A 21,079-nucleotide genomic window follows, 5' to 3' on the forward strand; every position below is an offset into this window, starting at 1 on the left:
GCCCTATCTGGTGCAAACACAGAGACAGGAACAATCACCCACAAAACCCAACACCAAACAGGCAACCTAAATATGGTTCCCAATCAGAGACAATGACTAACACCTGCCTCTGATTGAGAACCATATCAGGCCAAACACAGAAACAGACAAACTAGACACACAACATAGAATGCCCACTCAGATCACACCCTGACCAAACAAAACATAGAAACATACAAAGCAAACTATGGTCAGGGTGTGACACCCTGGGCACAGGCTGGGGTATATCGCCGCCCCAGAGCTGGAGGCAGCGAAATCTGAGCAGCGGCGATATGAGGAGGCAGCACGGCAGCGCGACAGGTACGAGAGGCAGCCCCCAATTTTTTGGGGGGGGGGGCACACGAGGTGTGGGGCTAAGCCAGGTAGCAGACCTGAGCTCACTCCTCGTGCTTATTATAAGCAGCGAGTTACTGGTCAGGCACCGTGTTATGCGGTACGTGCCCATAGCCCAGTGCGCTATAGGGCAGCCCCCCGAGAGTGTCATGCGAGTGTGGGCATCGAGCCAGAGCGTATGGTGCCTGCTCAGCGTGTCTGGTCACCGGTACACAGTTTTGGTCCAGGATATCCTGCGCCGGCTCTGCGTACTGTGTCTCCGGGGCGCTGGGAGGGTGGAGTGCATCCAATGCCTGCACTCCGCTCGTGCCAGGCAAATGTGGGAGTGGAGCCTAAGGGAGAGGTTCGAGTAAGTAGGCACTAGATCTCCCGTGCTTACCCACAGCCCGGTTCAATCTGTGCCTGCACTCTGGAGGGTCCGAGCTAGAGCAGTGATCCAGCCTGGGCTGTGATCCAGCACCAGAGCTCCAGTGCTCCCCCCAACCCGGTCCTTCAGGTGCCTCCTCCTAACACCAAGCCTCCTGGAGGTCTCCCCAGCCTGGTGGGTCCTGTGGCAGCCCCACGCACCAGGCTGTCTCTCTGTCTCCTCCCTACAGGTGTTCCCGCCTGTCCGGCACTGCCAGAGTCTCCCGCCTGTCCAGCGCTGCCAGAGTCTCCCGCTCCAGAGGCGCCAGAGCCCATCAGTCCAGCGCTGCCAGAGTCTCCCGCCTGTCCGGCGCTGCCAGAACTTCCGCCCCTCAGCCCACAGGCGCCAGAGCCCCTCTGTCCCGAGCTGCCAGAGCTTCCGTCCCTCTGTCCCGAGCTGCCCCTCTGTCCTGAGCTGCCCCTCTGACCCGAGCTGCCCCTCTGTCCAGTGGGGTCATTTAGAAGGGTCGCCGTGGTTAGGAAGCCACGGAGGCGGACAATGAGGCGGACTAAGACTATGGTGAAGTGGGGTCCACGTCCCGCGCCACAGCCGCCACCGCGGACAGACGCCCACCCAGACCCTCCCCTATAGGTTAAGGTTTTGCGGCCGGAGTCCGCACCTTTGGGAGGGGGGGGGGGGGGGTACTGTCACGTTCTGACCTTTATTTCTGTTGTTTTTGTCATTATTTAGTATGGTCAGGGCGTGAGTTGGGGTGGGCAGTCTGTTTGTTTTTCTATGATTTGGGGATTTCTATGTTTCGGCCTAGCATGGTTCTCAATCAGAGGCAGGTGTCATTAGTTGTCTCTGATTGAGAATCATACTTAGGTAGCCTGGGTTGCACTGTTTGTTTGTGGGTGATTGTCTATGTGGATTGCTTGTGTCAGCACAGTTCTCATTAGCGTCGCGGTCGTTATTTTGTTTATTGTTTTTGTATAGTGTGTTTCAGTGTTCAGTGTTTTCTTTATTAAAATTAACGATGAACACATACCACGCCGCATTTTGGTCCTCCGATCCTTCTCGCCTCTCCTCTTCAGATGAAGAGGAGGACGACCGTGACAGTTGGCATGCCATAAAAATGGGGTTGAATACTTATTGACTCAAGACATTTCAGCTTAAAATCTTTATGAATTTGTACAATTTCTAAAAACATATTTCCACTTTAACATTATGGTGTTTTGTGTATAAGCCAGTGACAAAACTCTGAAATTAATACATTTTAAATGCAGGCTGTCAAGGGGTGTGAATACTTTCTGAAGGCACTGTATATGTGAAATTGACTCTTGTGGCAGGCATCATGTGTCACTATCCTCAAAATGTTTGAGTGTTTGTTATAGATGTGGCCTTGTGCCAAAACATGCATTTGTTTGTCGCAGGGATTTATCACTTTAGCTACTCCATGCTGTCTTATTTGAGCATCTATGGTTGGTAAACAACAACAAAATGACTGAATTACAAAATTGAAACATAAATTTGGCAACTCTCCAGTAGCCTACATAGTATGCACATTTGCATCACTATTTTGCACAGTGAACTATTGATGACCGTTTTATAAACTTATCAAAAAATAAATAATAATAATAATAATATTAATATACAATAAAACAAGAATGAAAGCTACAGTCTAGGATTAGTTTTTCAGCAAAATGACCGCTTACACATGTTTTGGTATACAGCTGAGGGATGGGCCTGATGGAATGTAACCCCGACAAAAAAACTGCCTTGGTGAGCCAACGGAAGTGGGGAAATCTTGTTGATTTGTATTTTGAGGAAACTATCCCTTTATAGCTTATAGGCTTGAATACCAACAACTACAAGGGAGGAGATGAGGGCACTCAGAGTGTGGTGTCAGGAAAACAACCTCTCGCTCAACGTCAACAAAACAAAGGGGATGATCGTGGACTTCAGGAAACAGCAGAGGGAGCACCCCCCCATCCACATCAATGGAACAGTATTGGAGAAGGTGCAAAGTTTTAAGTTCCTCTGCGAACATATCACGAACAAACTGAAATGGTCCACCCACACAGACAGTGTAGTGAAGAAGGCGCAGCAAGCGCCTCTTCAACCTCAGGAGGCTGAAGAAATTTGTCTTGTCACCTAGAACCCCCCTTTTATATCTGCACATCCTGTCGGGCTGTATCGCCGCCTGGTACGGCAACTGAACCGCCCACAACCGCAAGGCTCTCCACAGGGTGGTGTGGTCTGCACAACATCACCGGGGGCAAACTACCTGCCCTCCAGGACACCTAAAACACCCGATGTCAGAGGAAGGCCAAGAAGATCATCAAGGACAACAACCACCCGAGCCACTGCCCGTTCAGGGGCGAGGGGACAGACTAAAGTTATACTGTTACACTACAATTCAGAAGACGAGGTCAGTACAGGTGCATCAAAGCGGGGACCGAGAGACTGAAAAACAGCTTCTGTCTCAAGGCCATCAGACTGTTAAATAGCCATCACTAATACAGAGACAGCCATCCCTTTACATTTGTGTGTATTAGGTAGTTGTTGTGAAATGGTTCATTACTTGTTAGATATTACTGCACTGTCGGAACTAGAAGCACAAGCGTTTTACTACACTCGCGTTAACATCTGCCAACCATGTGTATGTGACCACAAAATTTCGATTTGATTTGATAGTTGGATGGCGGGCCACTGTAGTAGGATGTCCCTTGGGGGTAACCGTGCCTATGTAGGACATGCGAGGGTTAGGTTAATAAAAAGGCTGGAGCTAGAACCTCGTTGTCGCGCGTCCTTATTTTAGATAATACTACACCACAAGTTAAATAACTGGCTACATGGAACTTTTAATTATAATCGTTTCAGTCATCTAAAATCAATGTTGTGGGCGTCTCAACGGGAGGTCACACAATCGTCACTAGGTGGCAGCATATTATAAGAAGTTGAGGAAATATCCGGTGGTGAGAAAACCTTACATTTCAGAGCAACTTCTTTGGTTCTTCCTCTTCCGGTAACGGTAATAGCAGGTATGGAGGCCGACATTTCTTCGCACATTTTATGTCAAAATAATCTGCTGTAATCTGTTGTTATAATATGACAAAAAGTATTTCAAATACCATATTTCCACAGTGTTAGAAACCGTAAACACATTATTGAAAGTATTTAATGATTTCTTCTTATCCTAGTACTGTCTTGTCGTTTCTTAGTATCATGCCTTCAGTAACGTTTAGCCCAAAGCAGAGATGTCAATTTTGGTACCAAAACGCATTACCATTTAAGTGGTTTTACTACCGGAGGTAGTCTTGTTGAAATTGCCAAGGCAGGGTGTATACATGCAAATAAAATGTTCTTTCTTTATTGATTCGTTTTTTGGGTATTAAGCATTTTTGCTAGTAGCATTGATCAGTAATGTTGACTCCATCCGCAGTCCCCAAGCTAGCTAACTAGTTCGTTATTTAGCTATCTAGTTGTGTAGCAAATCAATCGGTGAACAATGTATTCTAATGTCCTGCAATCTGTTATGTATTTACAGGTATCAACATGGTCCAGCGCTTGACTTACCGTCGTAGGTTGTCCTACAACACTGCCTCCAACAAAACTAGGCTGTAAGTAACATGATCTTTATCTACTAATTGCATTGCAATTCCCTTGTCTGCTACGCCATTTCTTTAGCTTCTTTGTCATTGTTAGTTATTACATTGCCTGGCATTTCTCATGGCCTAAACTAATTGGTTGTTCCTAGTAAGTTGTACTGGTTTGCATGATTATACCTAGCTGTAGCTATTGCTTTTAAATAGGAAGTAGGAACAACTGATGTTTTTATCCCTTTCTAAATATTGTGGACAACTTTGCATTGTGTATGACCCTGCTTGCAGGTCCCGGACTCCTGGTAACCGCATTGTGTACCTGTACACCAAGAAGGTGGGCAAGGCCCCCAAGTCCGCATGCGGAATCTGCCCTGGTAGACTGCGCGGAGTAAGTAAAGCTCTTAACTGTGCCAGCCCACTCTTAATTTCTATTCAGTTCGACTCGCTATAAATTCTGTGTCTGAACTGTGCATAAAAGTACCTCAGATGAAAATGCATGTCAGTGTGGTTGGGTGGAGAGAAATTATTTGATAATACATCACAACTTTTCAGGCTGAGCACAACACAATATTAGCCACCCCCAACGCACTGCTTCCACTTAACCTGTCTTTTTTACACATTGGTTTGAATGTGCCCTAAGGAGGGTGAAAGCACTTACGTCGAATGCCAAAATGGCACTTGACCCAGACCGATCTTGAGTTCAATTTCATTGCATGTGAAATGTTTGGTTTTTGCATGCATTAACCCCTCTGGGATCGTTCGGGGCGCTTAGCGTCCCACCTCTCCAAAGGCCAGTGAAATTGCAGGGAGCCATATTCAAAACGACAAATCTCATAATTAAAATTCCTTGACCATATGTAACGGATGTGAAACAGCTAGCTAGTCAGCGGTGGTGTGCGCTAAATAGCATTTCAATCGGTGACGTCACTTGCTCTGAGACCTTGGAAGTAGTGGTTCCCCTTGCAGAGGGCCACGGCTTTTGTGGAGCGATGGGTAACGATGCTTCGTGGGTGACTGTTGTTGATGTGTGCAGAGGGTACCTAGTTCGCGCCAGGGTATGGGCGAGGGTTACACTGGTGCCGTGACTCGTCTTCTTGTCTTCGCCGGACATCACGTGGAGGGATCGGAGACCCGGCTTCAAGAAGTACTGTGGTTGCTGATGCGCGCCAGAAGCCTAGGTTTCGCATTCTGCACAAGTGGAATTCTCAGGGAGCTCCTGGTAGCATGAATAGGGGGAGATCGCGAACGTCAGGTCTTCCCAGTATGAAAATGTGATGTAAGGGATTTTGCCATCAATACCGTTAAGCCCTGCACAACTAACGTGCTGTTTCCCATTTAACAACATAAATAAATGCTCAACTGGGACCACTGACCGAAGTGATTTATTTTGAGAAAACACAACGTATGGAGAGTACATATACATCTGTTACACATGCAAGTATTTTACACCATTTTAAAGACACACTTCTCGTTAATCCAACCACAGTGTCCGACTTCAAAAAAGGCTTTTCAGCGAAAGCAGAACACATTGTTAGGTTAGCAACTAGTCACAGACAGCATTCAGCCATTTTCCAACCAAAGAGGGATCACAAAAAGCAGAAATAGAAAAGTAGAAACATGTCAAAGGATGTTTACAATCGATCCTTGGGGTCTTTTTTATAATAAATCTTCAATAATATTCCAACCGGACAATAGCGTATTCATTAAAGAGGAAAAAGAAGGAACGGCGTGACCGCGCAGTAAACAACTGATTGGCCTCGGCCTAGTCCACTTGTTGAAACAGCTGTTTTTCGACACCCTTCCACAATAGAAGCCTCAAACAACTCTCTAAAGACTGACATCTGCTGGAAGCCTTGGGAAGTGCAATCTGGTGCCATAGACACATTGGATAGGCAATCTCTTAAATGAAACTACAAACATCAGATTTCCCACTTCCTGGTTGAATTTGTCTCAGGTTTTCACCTGCCATATGAGTTCTGTTATACTCAGACATCATTCAACCAGTTTTAGAAACTTCCGTGTTTTCTATCCAATACTACTACTAATATGCATATATTACCATCTGGGACAGAGTAGCAGGCAGTTTACTCTGGGCACTTTATTCATCCAAGCTACTCAATACATGCAGTCAATTTTACTTCTTTTTTTTTTTTACAAATATAACTATGTAACATGATGGTATTGTAATCAGTTATTTGAATGTTAAATGTAGTCTTAACTGGGGAAATCAATTTACAGTACAAGTGCATGCATATTCAACAGGTGTGCATTGACTTTAGCTTGTTTTGGCTTATTTCATGGGGCTACAGATGTATCTATCCCTTCAACTTATTTTATTGTACTTCAACACTTGCATAAAAACAATCTCTTTTGTTAAAGTGTACACTTTCTCTTTAAGATCTATCTTTATTCCCACACACACTCAGTTTGAGTCTCGAGCAAAGATCTTGTCTGGGAGATTAAGTGAATTAATCGTTTTTGGTTTACAATCAGCTTTGAAATGGTTTATCGCAAACAAGGTACTAGGGAAGTGAGTTGATGTTATCTTCAGCTGTTTACTAGTAAGGTAAGTTGGTGCACAAAGCTGGAAGCTGCTGTTATCTTGCATTGTAAAGTGTTTGAGCCTGTAATGGGACATTGTTTTGTGAACAGTAATTTACATTTTCAACATTTGTTCAGGCCGTGTTATATCATTCAAGCGTGTTAATTTCTGTGCAACATAAGTGGTGACACAGCCCAAATTCCCAGTGAGTGCATTGGTTCCTCAGGACAGGCTAGAGTTAGCAATGAGTAAGTGGAGCAGGTATGGTGCTTTTGTGCTAAGGGGACATCGACTGCGCTGGTGGACTTGATCCTCACTCAATCAGTAGAATACATGAGACACATTTGACAGAAGTACTAAGAGGAATACACTCTAGTACCGAACAGTTTCAGGTTGAATTACCAAAGTTTCGGTATACTGTGCAACACTGGTTACTCCTGAATATAACCCTGGGTTCAGGTTTGTGTGTTGTGTGTGCTCAAGCATTTCTTTGTCTTAAAGATCCGGGCGGTGAGACCCCAGGTCCTGATGAGGCTCTCAAAAACCAAGAAGCACGTCAGCAGAGCCTACGGTGGAGCCATGTGTGCCAAGTGTGTGCGCGACCGGTAAGAAAGCGTATCCCCAACACCGCCTTTGTAGAAAATGTCTAAGTGTTGTTTATATTGGATGACGTGCGGTTTGATTCAACCCAAAATGGTTTTCAATTAAACTACTTCATTCAATGGCATTGCATTGGTGTTTTGGCCAGAATAAAGGAGTACATTTTGTTTGCACCTTTTTCTCATACTCTCTGGAAACAACCCCTAGACACAAGTGTAGATCTGAAACGGTTCGATAAATGGGCAATATCTCCACCCAGAATACAAGCATTTCACTACACTCGCATTAACATCTGCTAACCATGTGTATGTGACAAATAAAATTGGTTTTGATTTAGTGATAGTTGATTGAACTACTTATATGCCTATTCAGAGCTACATGATGTGGCTAGGTTTTTTTTCTGCATGGGGCCGTAGCCGCCTCAGTAATAAATGTTTCATTGCTCTTAAGAGCAAATGGCCAGGATGCCCTAAATGCTGAGAGTCAAGCAGAGTCCCATTTTTAGTATTTGATACAACTCTACATGGAATCGAACCCTCCTCTCAGCATGTACACTAACCACAAGCCCACCGAGTTGATTACTCCAATATGAATCATGAAACATTTATTACTGAGGCGGCTACCAAGCTGCCTCACGATACAGATATAGGGCTCCTGCCCCTTGGGCCGTTCTGGCTCGGTTTACTTGGATATTGGACTATGCCAGTAAGGTGTTATTACATTCAAGGCACCAGCTGTAGTTTCATTCCCATCCTAAACCCCCTAGAGATGATTGATGCACCGGAACATCAATCTAAGTTAAATAACAAACAAAAAAATCCCAATCAAAATCTCAGTGTAAGCTTGAGATCAGTTATTTTTTTGCATTGGGTGATTTTCAATCCACTAGTGTCGCACTTTAAGGTGGCAGAGAGCAGTGTTTGTCAGACCATGAGACGTCCCGAAACTTAGGCTTCTCGCGAAAGCGTCTGTAGCGTCAGACTGGTTTGACCCACAGTGGAAAGGGGAGTTTTTCAAACACAATGGTGTTTCTCCGTTTGCTCTACAACCTCCAAGTGTCACAGGACTCGTCTGAAGGTCACCAGTACCGATTTTTGTATTTTTATGTATGGAAGTATGAAGGTCGTTTTGTGCCTACCCGAAAGGGGGTAAAAACGTGTTTTAAAAAGAATATATATATATACATCTCCTACGCTTTCTTAGTCTCCTAGATGTAGACCCTTCTAAACCATGTTTTGTGATTGATTTAGACTGTCTTTGCAATTTATGAATTGCGTTTCTTTGGGCTATAGTAGTAACAAATTCAACAAACAAAAAATATTATGAAGAAACGTATACCTAAAGGGGTTGTGTTTCTACAATCTACATTGAAAGCATTGGTCTTTGTGACATGATTCATTAGATTTTGCTTTACATTTATTGATATTTGGTCATAATTTGTATCAAGCAAACAATGCCCGAACTGTTACCTGATCAACTAACGTTCACCCTTCTGTCTACCACAGGATCAAGCGAGCTTTCCTGATTGAGGAACAGAAGATCGTTGTCAAGGTTCTTAAGGCACAGGCACAGAGTCAGAAATCTAAGTAATTGTGTATTTGTACTGCTACAATAAAAGTCATTCAAGTCCAGTGTCCTGACATGTTTGTATAACTGGCCATAGTATTTCTAAATTTGACGTTTAATTTCATTGTTTCTCAATGTAATTCGAAAGGAACTCTCACATCTGGGCTCTTTTTTGCAGGTGCGTGGTAACTATTGAATAAGAGGGGAAAGAGTACCTGCATACTGCTCTTGCTAGTATCACTGCTCTTTAAGTTTTACCTATCGGCCCCTGTGTCATTTTGTAGTTTTGAATGAGTTTGAAGACTGCGTGGGCTACTGATTATTGACATATGGATTTTCAGAAAGTGTTGACATTACATCCAGGAATTTTGTATTTTTACTCTAGATTCTCAGGCAGTTGACATGAAATATTAGCATGCAGCATGTGCTTGCATTTTGAAATTCTGAAGGTGAGTTTATTTTTATGTATGCATAGATATTCTTTGTTGGCCAATACAATGTAAACCTGTCAACACTCCAAACAGACCAGTTTTGAAATAAGTCCTGTAAAAAAAAAATGCGCCGGTGATCATTCAGTCTGCACTGACGGTTGAAGGACGAGTGTCACATGGGAGTGACAAATTGGGTTGGAAGAATATTTAATGATCAGCGGCTGCAGCTGCTATCAAGCTGGTAGTGTATTTTTCCAATTATCCTGTGTTTTTGGTATACTCTGGCTACCCACAGGTATCTAGAAAATTCCCCCAGATAATCGGTCTGTGAACATATTTTAGAGCTTTGCGACTACATCAATGGACAGAAAGGTATCTCGGCCACTTATGCTTTGGCTAGGAATCCATCAAATATACTGAGGTGGATGATAAACCAGTAATGAGGTCTAGCAATATTAACAAATATGAAACTATCAAAGATGGTAATCTTGTTTTTGTAAGAGGTGTTGACAAGATGAAGGTACCAGACACCCATGCATACCCCACAGTCCCCAAGTCCAGAACAGACTATGGGAAGCGCACAATACAACAGAGCCATGACTAAATGGAACTATTCCACATCAGGTAACATGCAAGCAGTAGAAGCAGGTAAAAATACATGTTATGGAACAGCTGGGACTGTAAAGCAACATACACACAATGCATACACGTACACATGGATTTTGAGTTGTAGATGTGTGGTAGTGGAGTATAGGCCCGAGGGCACACACTTGTGAATTCTGTAATGAATATATTGTGTTTTCAAAAATTGTATAACTGCCTTAATTTCACCAAACCTCAGGAGGAGTAGCTGCTGCCTTGGCAGGTGATGGGTGTGAGGTAGCACTCATCACTGCGGACTGTGTTTATGAACAAACAATCATGAGATGGGTCAAGAAAATGTCAGACCCCTCCTATGTACACCACCCAAAGTTTCAGCTTCTCCCCTCAGCCAGATGTAACAGGGTTCCTCAGTGTAAGCTGAACAGATATAACCACTCCTTCATCCCCCCTGTCAGTCAAACTCCTAAAGACCAGTATGGAGCAATGTGATATACAGTTGAAGTTTAGATACACCTTAGCCAAATGCATTAAATCCTATAAAAAATTCCCTGTCTTAGGTCACTTTATTTTAAGAATGTGAAATGTCAGAATAATAGAGCGAATTATTTCAGCTTTTGTTCCTTTCATCACATTTCTAGTGGGTCAGAAGTTTACATACACTCAATTAGTATTTGGTAGCATTGCCTTTAAATTGTTTAACTTGGATATAACGTTTTGGGTAGCCTTCCACAAGCTTCTCACAATAAGTTGGGTGAATTTTGGCCCATTCCTCCTGACAAAGCTGGTGTAACTGAGTCAGGTTTGTAGGCCTTGCTCGCACACGCTTTTTCAGTTCTTCCCACAAATGTTCTTTAGGATTGAGGTCAGAGCTTTGTGATGGCCACTCCAATACCTTGACTTTGTTGTCCTTAAGCCATTTTGCCACAACTTTGGAAGTATGCTTGGGGTCATTGTCCATTTGGAAGACCCATTTGCGACCAAGCTTTAACTTCCTGATGAAACAAAAATAGAACTGTTTGGCAATATGAACATTGTTATGTTTGGAGGAAAAAGGGGAGGCTTGCAAGCCAAAGGACAGCATCCCAACCGTGAAGCACAGGGGAGGCAGCATCATGTTGTGGGGGTGCTTTGCTGCAGGAAGGACTGGTGCACTTCACAAAATAGATGGCATCATGAGGTGGGAAAATGAAGTGGATATATTAAAGCAACATCTCAAGACATCAGTCAGGAAGTTAAAGCTTGGTCGCAAATGGGTCTTCCAAATGGACAATGACCCCAAGCATACTTCCAAAGTTGTGGCAAAATGGCTTAAGGACAACAAAGTCAAGGTATTGGAGTGGCCCTGACCTCAATCCTATAGAACATTTGTGGGCAGAACTGAAAAAGCGTGTGCGAGCAAAGAGGCCTTTACAATCCTGACTCAGTTACAACAGCTCTGTCAGGAGGAATGGGCTAAAATTCACCCAACTTATTGTGAGAAGCTTGTGGAAGGCTACCCGAAACGTTTGACCCAAGTAAAACAATTTAAAGGCAATGCTACCAAATACACTCAATTAGTATGTACACTTTTGACCCACTGGGAATGTGATGAAAGGAATAAAAGCGGAAATAAATCACTCTCGACTGAAATTCTGACATTTCACATTCTTAAAATAAAGTGGTGATCCTAACTGACCTAAAACAGGGAATTCTTACTAGGATTAAATGTCAGGAATTGTGAAAAATTTAGTTTAATTGAGTATTTGGCTAATGTGTATGTAAACTTCTGACTTCAACTGTACATGTAGTTATTACCAAGTATGAGTTTCCCACATTGTAGCCTGTACATTGAATATATTCACTGATCATGTTCTGTACCTTGGCAAATAAAGTTGCAGTTCCAGTATGAATGTCTGTGAGACATTCTTTTTCAGTCATATCCAATACCAGGAGTATCAAACTCCCGATGTATTATTAGCTAACTAGCTATAGTGCAGGCTAACTCAAATGAGCTGCTAACGTAGCTAGCTGGCTATCTAGCCAACTTTACATAGTGTATAGATAACAAGCTAAGTGAATTAAATATCACCAGCAACCTAACTTCATATTAGCTAGCTATCTCTATGACAAAAAAAAACTCCAAATGCATTTGTAGGTAGCTAGCTAACAGCCATGGAGGAGGGTGAAAGGATGGCTGCGCCAACTGTCAAAGTGAGAGAGTAGGTTATTCTGGATAGGACAGGTACTTTTCTGTAGTTCCAGTCCCTAGAAGTGAGGACGGAGATTAATAGTAACATAATATTCAGTGCGGTCTAATTTAAGTATAATTAAGTCTGCTTCTTGTGAGGTTTTCTGACCTCACATACAGAGAGCTGTGAAAGCCTGTCTGCAGATTAAGAGGTCCCAATAAATAGCAGTGGTTCTCAGTCCTGGTCCTGGGGACTCAAAGGGGTGCACATTTATGTTTTTGCCTTAGCACTACACAGCTGATTCAAATGATCAACTCATCATCAAGTGTCAAGTGGTATTTATGTATTAATTTGTGATGCTATCCTTGATATGATCTTGCTATTGTCACATGCACTTGTGTGCACATGCATCTATCTATCTATCCAATGTTATCATGATTTGCTATAAGGGATATTATACTTTAATAATCCACAATGACCTGGTGATGTAAAAGTTTAATAATGACATTGTCGGAATATGGAAGACGGATACCTTGTAACTGGAGATACCTACAAAATGATTGCCTAGTTACCGTGTAGGGCACTGCAAGGTTGGGTGACCAGTGCTACCTGTATCCTGCATAACTTCATGAGGATGGACACGAGGACCAGGAGGGGATCTGCAGCTGGCCGCCGTGTGCCAGAGGAGAAGTCTGCTGCTCTGCAGGACGTTTGAAGGATGGGGTCCAACAATGCAGCAGGAGAGGCAATCCGTGTGCGGGACATCTTCACCTCCTACTTCTTAGAAGAGGGTGCTGTTCCCTGACAACATTATAGACTACACTATGCACAACCAAAGGATATTTATAAGCCATCCACATTGCAATAACAGTATTCTTCCATTTACTTACCAATGTCAACTGCATTTATTCAATTCCCAGTTTATCTCCCTTTGATTTCTACTTCTCAGGTGAGGGTGCTGTTTAGGTAAGGGTGCGATGTCGGCACAAAAACAAAACAGGCTATTTTAAGTCGTGTCTGTGCATGTTTTTCAGCATAAAGTACTCTGCATCCACTCAGTGTGGACTCCAGGTGAGGTCACACAGATTCCTGTTGAAAACTGTCTTTAACTACCTTGTTTTCTCAATAACAATCTCTCTCCTTCTCCCTAAATCATCTAGGTTATATCAGCTGTGTCGATGAACCCCTCCCGCATCTGTACTGGCTACATAGGGGGGACAGCATTATCAGAGGTGAGAGGTCACTTGGTTGGGTCAACAGGAAGTATTATTAAAGAGGTGCTTTATATTGAATTAAAGATAGTTGTAGTAGTAGTCCCAGATTTAATGATCCAAGTTCAGTTTTGCATTTCACCTCATGATTATGATGACTGACGGTGTTAGAATAAAACAAAAATTAAAAGCCATCTGTCTCTCGTCTGCAGGTATGTTTTGATGTGAGAGAGGATGCCAACCCCAGTCCCGTCATTGCCATGCTCTTAAAATAACCTTCGGGCCGACTGGGAGCTCAAGGCTGATTAGGAGACACCACAAGACACTTATGTAATTGTGATGAACTGAGAGAATATTAGGGTAGCACTGTGATTCAATAACCATATGCCATCTTCCCTGCTCCTGTTCTTACCCTTTGTCTTTTACACCTCTTCTTGCCACCTCCTCTTTCTTCCTCTGTGTCACTGTGCTCCCTCTCCGGCCTCTAGGTCACCAGTCTGCTCGTTATGGCACACACCTGTCACCATCGTTGCGCACACCTGCACGTCATCAGACTCACCTGGACTCCATCACCTCCCTGATTATCTTCCCTATATATATATATATGTCACTCCCTTTGGTTCCCCAGGCCTTATTGTTTCTGTTTCAGTGTCATGTCTGTGCGTGGTTTGTGTTTTATGTATTAAAACACTCACTCCCTGAACTTGCTTCCCGACCCCCAGCGCACATCGTTACACTCTGTTTTTATAATGCACACCAGATGTGCATTGAAATACAGATTGAACTTGTATTTATAATATATTACAATTATATTTATAATGCATGGATTATGTATTTATAACCCTTGGATAATGAAGTTCCTCATGTGATGAAATACAACACCTATCCTGTGTATCAGATCAATGCAGATGAAGGAAATTAGATTGAGATGAACCGGTTTTACAGTATTTACATGATGCATAGGAAGTGTAGTTTTTTTAAATTCTATTTATGAATGACAAAGATTTTTATTTATTTTATTTTACCTTTATTTAACCAGGCAAGTCAGTTAAGAACAAATTCTTATTTTCAATGACGGCCAAAAGTACATGCCCTATCCAGAATAACCTACTCTCTCAACTAGTTAAATGTTTCTAGTCTATTGCATAGTTACAATGTGTAACCATTGATGTCCCAAGACCAGGATTGGTAAACACTGTTGAAACCTATAATTGTAATACATACATGCAGACAAAGCATCATTCAAAGAATGGAGTTTGACACTCCTGGTTTTGGATATGACTGAAAAAGAATCTCACAGAAATTCATACCTGAACTGCACCTTTATTTGCCAAAGTAGAGTACATGATCAGTGAATATATCAAATGTACAGGCTACAATGTCGGGATATCATGTATGGTAATAACTACATGTATATTCGACTAGCATCCTTGGCACAACGTTCTATTATATTCTACTCAATCCATAGGCGTCATGAATGAAGTTGATACAATTGGCTAGCTAGGTTCTGAACTAATATACCAAACGTTTTAGGGTCAATACACAGATCGCCTACATAGCTAGCTACACATCCATAGGCATACAGGTATTTTAATCCTCCACTGCACAATAAGCAACAAAATAGTTAGCTTGCTATGTTACTTCAGATGGATTACATGGCAAATATCAGCAAGGCAAGCTTACAAAATTGTACAATCAATTTGCAGTAAATGCTTTAGCTAGCTAGCTAGCTAGCTAGATTCTTTACATCCAATGTTTCACAAGACAGCTTGGTTTGCTGGTTGTTTCACGAGTCCCTAAAACATTAAACAACCAGAATTACAATTTCAAACTGATGTCACAACATCATAAAGTTAGCCAGCTAGTTGGCTAATGTTAACTAGTCAGCGATTTTTGTAAATTAGCCTTATGACAAACGAAAAATACATAATCGTTTGTCTTTACATTAACTAACATATTCCTCTCAACTGTACATGGTTTATGCATGATTCGTTATGACATAATTACTTACATTTGCTTCCGTCATAGTATTTTTCCTCTTCGCTGAGTTTTAAAGGCAGTTGGCATCCAATATGTTGCATTACCGCCACCTACTAGACTGGAGTATAACTTCCTTATACCTTGCTTGAAATACATAAACAAATACCCTACCATCTAACACAACACTAAACAAAAAAATAAAAAATATCACCACCCTACTCCCCTATTTAAATATATTTAGTCCTACCTCATGCCAACAACCTGAAAGGATGGGACATCACCACACTTAACACACCCTGTAACTCTTCTGATGTCAAGTCTCGCAAACCCAAATACCTCTCTGCAGCTGCCACCACAACCTCAATTTTCTGCGACTTTACGCTCCAACCCTGTAGTACAGTTGATAACCATAGCTATAAATGCTTGAAATTCAATCTTTCTGAAACATGCATCACTTGTTGGCCTATCCCTTTGTACTGGTACAGATCTACTACTCACACCACTCCTTTCAGGATACCTCCCCCTTGACTCATCTTCCTCTACTTTCTACACTGCCTCAGCATATGACAACTTCTGCACTACTCGAACCCTGGAAACCTCAACCTGCCTCTCTTGCACGGGACATTTCTGATCCCCAGCCCCATATAGGCACCCCTAAAATTAACACATACCACTACTTTCCCCGATGCTACACATTCCTTTGTCTCATGCTCTTCAGCACACTTCTCACACCTAAGAGCCTCCCTCCTACACACTGCTGCCACATGCCCATAAGCTTGACACCTGTAACAACGTAATGTATTCGGCACAAAAGCTCGTACAGGATAACTTATCTATCCTAACATCACTTTGTTGGGCAAAGACTCAACATCAAAACTCAAAAGAACAGAAAATGACTTGTTTCACCACTCTCGCCAACCTGTCTGCGTCGCACCAAACGACGAGCATCAAACACCTGGATTCTTTCCCTTCAGTTGGTCAACTTTTACATTTACTGCTACCCCAGTAAATCACTCCTTTCAATGGCACCTTTTTCTTGAGAGTGAAACAATTCACATTTCTTGCCCCCATTTGTTTAACGCAGAGCACCTTCTCCCTCTGACCAACAGTTACACAAACAATTATCACAAGACCACTTCACCGATTCCAAAGCACCCAACTCTGTTTTCACCCAAGCTGAAACCACAAATGGATCAGACAAAAGACAAGGTTCCACTTTTCCAAATACTTCACTTCTGTGACTCATCTTTATCCTGACCCTCGGTGCAAGCCTTGGGCTCTGAGAACTTCACCACACCTACCACCTCTGATACTTCGCCCTCATTCACTTCCTTTTCTCCTCCTGTCTTCAGCTCACTCTGCTTACACTTTCTACCATTCTTCTTTAACAAACCATCTCCCCCCCCCATTTTTAACCAACAAGCTCACGTCTTCCTCACTCTTAGACCTCCTGTGTCTCTCTTTTTCCCTCCATTCCTCCTCTGTATTCCAAGTATACGCCTCCTTATTATAATACTGCACTTCTCCTGACATACATCTTGTTCTTGCCTTCTCAAGGGACGCCATTTAACCGGCTGTCACAATCTCCGTACAATTAGCACGAACCCCTCGGGATGTAGCGCTCAACAGTGCATCCCACTTACAATGCGGCTGCTTTGTCTTTATGTTATGCTTTATCAAAAGCTACCATGACACTTTTCAATTTCAACCAAAGGCACTCTTCCAACCACCATCCCCGTCTCTCCCTAGTATTTCTGTCAGCCATTTTTGAAATCGTGTTTATCTGTTCAGTTAATGATTTTTGTAATTCGATTGTGTTCTGCGTCTTCTTTTGTCTCTTTAGCTAGCAAACGTTAGCTACCAGTACATAGCTAACGTTAGTGCTAACATGACCATCTGATGGCTTTTTGGTCTCTCATCGAACCGTTAACTGCCGATATTGTCCGTGTCACATGAGCAGAGAGCCAAGCTGAGAAATGAGGTGACACTTCCATGTACCTACTCAGTAAGTTCTCCCGTTTCTGATTAACTGTATTGTCTTACCAACGTTACTTTTCACATTAGCTAAAAGCTATAGCCTACTGTCACATGGGCCAACTACCTTTACATTCTGCTGGGGTCTGTCTCTTTATGGATGTCAAATCAAATTTCCATCAATTTCCAATATTAAAGTGAGCTGGAGTTGAGTCAGTATGTTGGCAGCAGCCACTCAATGTTAGTGGTGGCTGTTTAACAGTCTGATGGCCTTGAGATAGAAGCTGTTTTTCAGTCTCTTGGTCCCTGCTTTGATGCACCTGTACTGACCTCGCCTTCTGGATGATAGCGGGGTGAACAGGCAGTGGCTCAGGTGGTTGATGTCCTTGATGATCTTTATGGCCTTCCTGTGACATCGGGTGGTGTAGGTGTTATGAGGATTCTGTGTTATGCACTATTGCCCGTTACCATATATGTGATTGAATATTATCTGCTGTTGGCTTGTGTGGATGTATGTAGGTGTTATGCAACATAGCTGACTTGAAACATTGTTAACAGTTTCAGGGCCATGGGCCTTTCTCATGATGGAAAAATACAGAATAACATAAAAACGGACACATACAGAACGTAGTGTAGCAAACCCCAGACTGTTTTTGTTAGAACTCAAACTTAACAATAACAGAAACCAGATATGTGATAATGGTATCTAGGGAATGAGCGCATAGATACTTGACACAGCAAGTTACATCTATCAACTGGAGCGCCCGGGGGCTGGTACCAGCTCGTACGACAACAATCAACGATAGGCTGGGTGAGTTTAAACCACGCCCAGTCTCTACTCTGACAGGCCGGCTCGGAAGCAGGAACTACTACTGTCATCAGGGTATATTATAATATCTTTGTCAGGAACAAGTCAGTTCTCTGTTTGCCCTGCGAGGTGGGACAGAGAGCCCGTATAGACGAAAATTGCTTTTACCACTTAGCTAATAAAAAATACATAGTATACAATCGGTGACTCATTGTCATTATTTATCCTGATACCAGGATAATTGACGCAAATCTAACAGTGTCCTGGAGGGCAGGTAGTTTGCCCACGGTGATGCGTTGTGCAGACCTCACTACCCTCTGGAGAGCCTTACGGTTGTGGGCGGAGCAGTTGCTGTACCAGGCGGTGATACAGCCCGACAAGATGCTCTCGATTGTGCATCTGTAGAAGTGTGTGAGTGCTTTTGGTGACAAGACAAATTTCTAAAGCCTCCTGTGGTTGAAGAGGCGCTACTGCGCCTTCTTCACAACGCTGTCTGTGTGGACCAATTCAGTTTGTCCGTGATGTGTTGCCGAAGGAGCTCAGTAGGTATCCAGGCACCCAAGTCATTATTGACTGTACCGAGTTGAAATGCCAGCAGCCAGCCAGTCTCCCTCTACACAGTCATTACAAGTCCCACTGCACATTGAAAGCCCCATAGCACCACATGGAGCAGTTACTGTAGTCAGAATTGTATGCGGGCTCCATCAGCAACAAAGAGATATTCAAAAAAAAATAATCAGGCTGTTTGACTTGCTCACTGAAGACATGGCAGTGATAGCAGACGGGTTCATGATTGATGACTGTGTGCCAGACAAGGTCTACCGTCCACCCTTTGTCCATCAAAACGCAAGAGGTTGCTCATCTTATAGAGTCCACATTGAGAGATGAATTGGCAGAATTAAACTGAACAAGCTGTTTCAGTCAGAGATCCCCAAGTCACTGATGGGAAGCATCAACTGCATCTGGGCTGTGGCTTGCCTTCTCACAAACTACCAGTGTGGGCCTCTTGTGAAGGCATGGGCCAAGGTGCAATGAGCTACAACTGCAATGCATCTTTCCTTTTTTTTGCTGTGACCATCCACATTGTCTAACACCCTGTAGTCCATGTATTGATAATAAACACCACTGCTTATACTCCAAACACAAAATGTTGGACAGAATTTTTATTTACAGTGACAAGAGAACTGAATTTTTTTTACTGAATAATTTAAAATGACTTATTAATTAATTAATTGCAGACAGATTTGTTAGTTTGTTTCACTTTCATTAATTGAAAGGTACAGGAGCCTGTCTGGAGTTATTTAGGCTTTCCTGCCTAATAACTTTTGCATGTACACATATAAGTAGTACCAGTCACTCTTCACTCTAATTAGTGTGAACACCACTGGGTCTCTGTACTATCTCAAACAGAATGTTCTCATGTCCACAGACAACAAAGTCACACCACTCCAACTCAGTGATGTAGAGCTGACCTTGAACTTACCAGTAGTAGGTATGATGCCTCTTCAGGGAAGGTTCACCGTTATGCATGTGAACGTACTTACAATCCACAAAATCTTTTACGTTCGGGTTCTTAATCTCAACTAGGCCAAAAGGTGGATGCTCGAGAGGGTTGTAGACCAGGCCATCAGGAGAAGAAGCAAACCAAGGGATGTCAGGATGTATGAGGCCACAGGGTGAGCATTTGACATTCTGCATCTTGCAGTAGTCACTGGCTGCTTCCATCTCCAACTCCAGTCCCCTCTTCATGTCAGCTGTTGGTGCTGTGCCTTTGAGGATCCTTTCAGCTAGATGGCAGACATCCGCAGGCACTCTCACATGGCAAGCCTCTCAGAACCGTAACGAGGTCAGTCTTGGTTTCCGTAGCACCTGCCAGTCGGAGAAAGCACTCTGTTCTCTAGTAGCTTCCTCTATTTTATGGGCTGTTGCGAAGCTCACCTGAAGAGACTATGTGAAGCTGGTCTCCTTCACTGAACACAAATGTGCAGCCTTGAAAGTTGTTCTCCAGTCTGTAGCAATCCAGGGGCAGTGAAGGGAATGGTGGTGTCTCCTTATGGTGACCTATGAGTTGCATTGTGATTGGTGGCTGCTGGTAAGACAGGAGGCTCCCCACTTGCATCTTTCCTTGGCTAAAAGCTTTTCAGCAGACATCCCCATGCTGCAGATCAATGGCTTGGATAGAGGGTCAAAGTTATTTTATGCCTCTTCTATCTGAAGAACTGAGAAGTCAGGGAGCGGTTCAAGAACGGCACTGTAGAGTGTACTTCTGCAAAGCAAAGCAGCCGCTGTGGTTAGCCAATCTAAACAATGTACTCAATAATTTTATATAGTCAAACTGTAATAGGACATGACCAGCTACTACCTACTATACTGGCTATTAGGGAATACTCACCTAATCCCTCTTTCTGCCATCCACCTTTTGGTGGGCTTGGTGATGGTCATTTTGCCTATAGGCCCAGGTTTCAGACCCTGTAAATAGAGAGTACAAGGGCACTATTCTAAATCTAATCATGAGACGATTTAAGTGTTCATGATATAATTTCTTAGCATTATGATATGATTATGACCATATGATGTTTATATGTGGTATAGCTATTAAAACATACCATAGTCCTGGGCTTATGCCACTGCTGCCTGGCCTCTGTGCACAGGTGGGATGACTGATGTTCCCATCTGGGAATAGTGTGCAGACTGGAATAGTAATGCAACTGTGTGGTTGCATAATGCAGTGCCAGCAACACAAACAGTGATGTCTCATTGTTTCTGGCTCAGAGAGCTTCAGTACAACCTACGTGGGGATATAAAAAGAAAATGATTAGACTATAAAATCACTCAACATGAGTTACGACCAGCAAACAGAAGTGACTGGTGCA

The 21,079-nt window shown here is 43.0% G+C and overlaps 2 protein-coding genes across 2 annotated transcripts in view; one reads left to right on the forward strand and one right to left on the reverse strand.

The window, feature by feature from the left end:
* The first annotated feature begins 3,699 nt into the window (after positions 1–3,699).
* Positions 3,700–9,097, forward strand: rpl34 (ribosomal protein L34). The gene is made up of 5 exons (XM_020504443.2): positions 3,700–3,762; positions 4,269–4,341; positions 4,612–4,711; positions 7,367–7,470; positions 8,971–9,097. Exons 2-5 carry the CDS (start codon positions 4,277–4,279, stop codon positions 9,053–9,055), a joined length of 354 nt encoding a protein of 117 aa, XP_020360032.1. The 5' UTR covers positions 3,700–3,762; positions 4,269–4,276; the 3' UTR covers positions 9,056–9,097.
* Positions 9,098–19,351: 10,254 nt separating this feature from the next.
* The window catches only part of etnppl (ethanolamine-phosphate phospho-lyase), a 65,780-nt gene continuing 64,052 nt past the window's right edge, over positions 19,352–21,079 (reverse strand). Inside the window, exons 15-17 of the mRNA XM_031792263.1 lie at positions 20,813–20,994; positions 20,599–20,675; positions 19,352–20,472 (exon numbers count right to left, since the gene is read on the reverse strand). The gene's annotated coding sequence lies outside the window, so the exon portion shown is untranslated. The remainder of the gene's footprint in view (positions 20,473–20,598; positions 20,676–20,812; positions 20,995–21,079) is intronic.

Source organism: Oncorhynchus kisutch, linkage group LG16 (assembly GCF_002021735.2).
Source record: "Oncorhynchus kisutch isolate 150728-3 linkage group LG16, Okis_V2, whole genome shotgun sequence".
NCBI lineage: Eukaryota > Metazoa > Chordata > Actinopteri > Salmoniformes > Salmonidae > Oncorhynchus > Oncorhynchus kisutch.

Excerpts from the sequence above, each read along its gene's own strand:
- rpl34 (XM_020504443.2), top strand. The coding sequence starts at position 4,277 with ATGGTCCAGCGCTTGACTTACCGTCGTAGGTTGTCCTACAACACTGCC. Across the intron at positions 4,342-4,611 it reads GCCTCCAACAAAACTAGGCT|GTCCCGGACTCCTGGTAACC; the intron begins GTAAGTAACATG and ends CCCTGCTTGCAG. Across the intron at positions 7,471-8,970 it reads GCCAAGTGTGTGCGCGACCG|GATCAAGCGAGCTTTCCTGA; the intron begins GTAAGAAAGCGT and ends TGTCTACCACAG.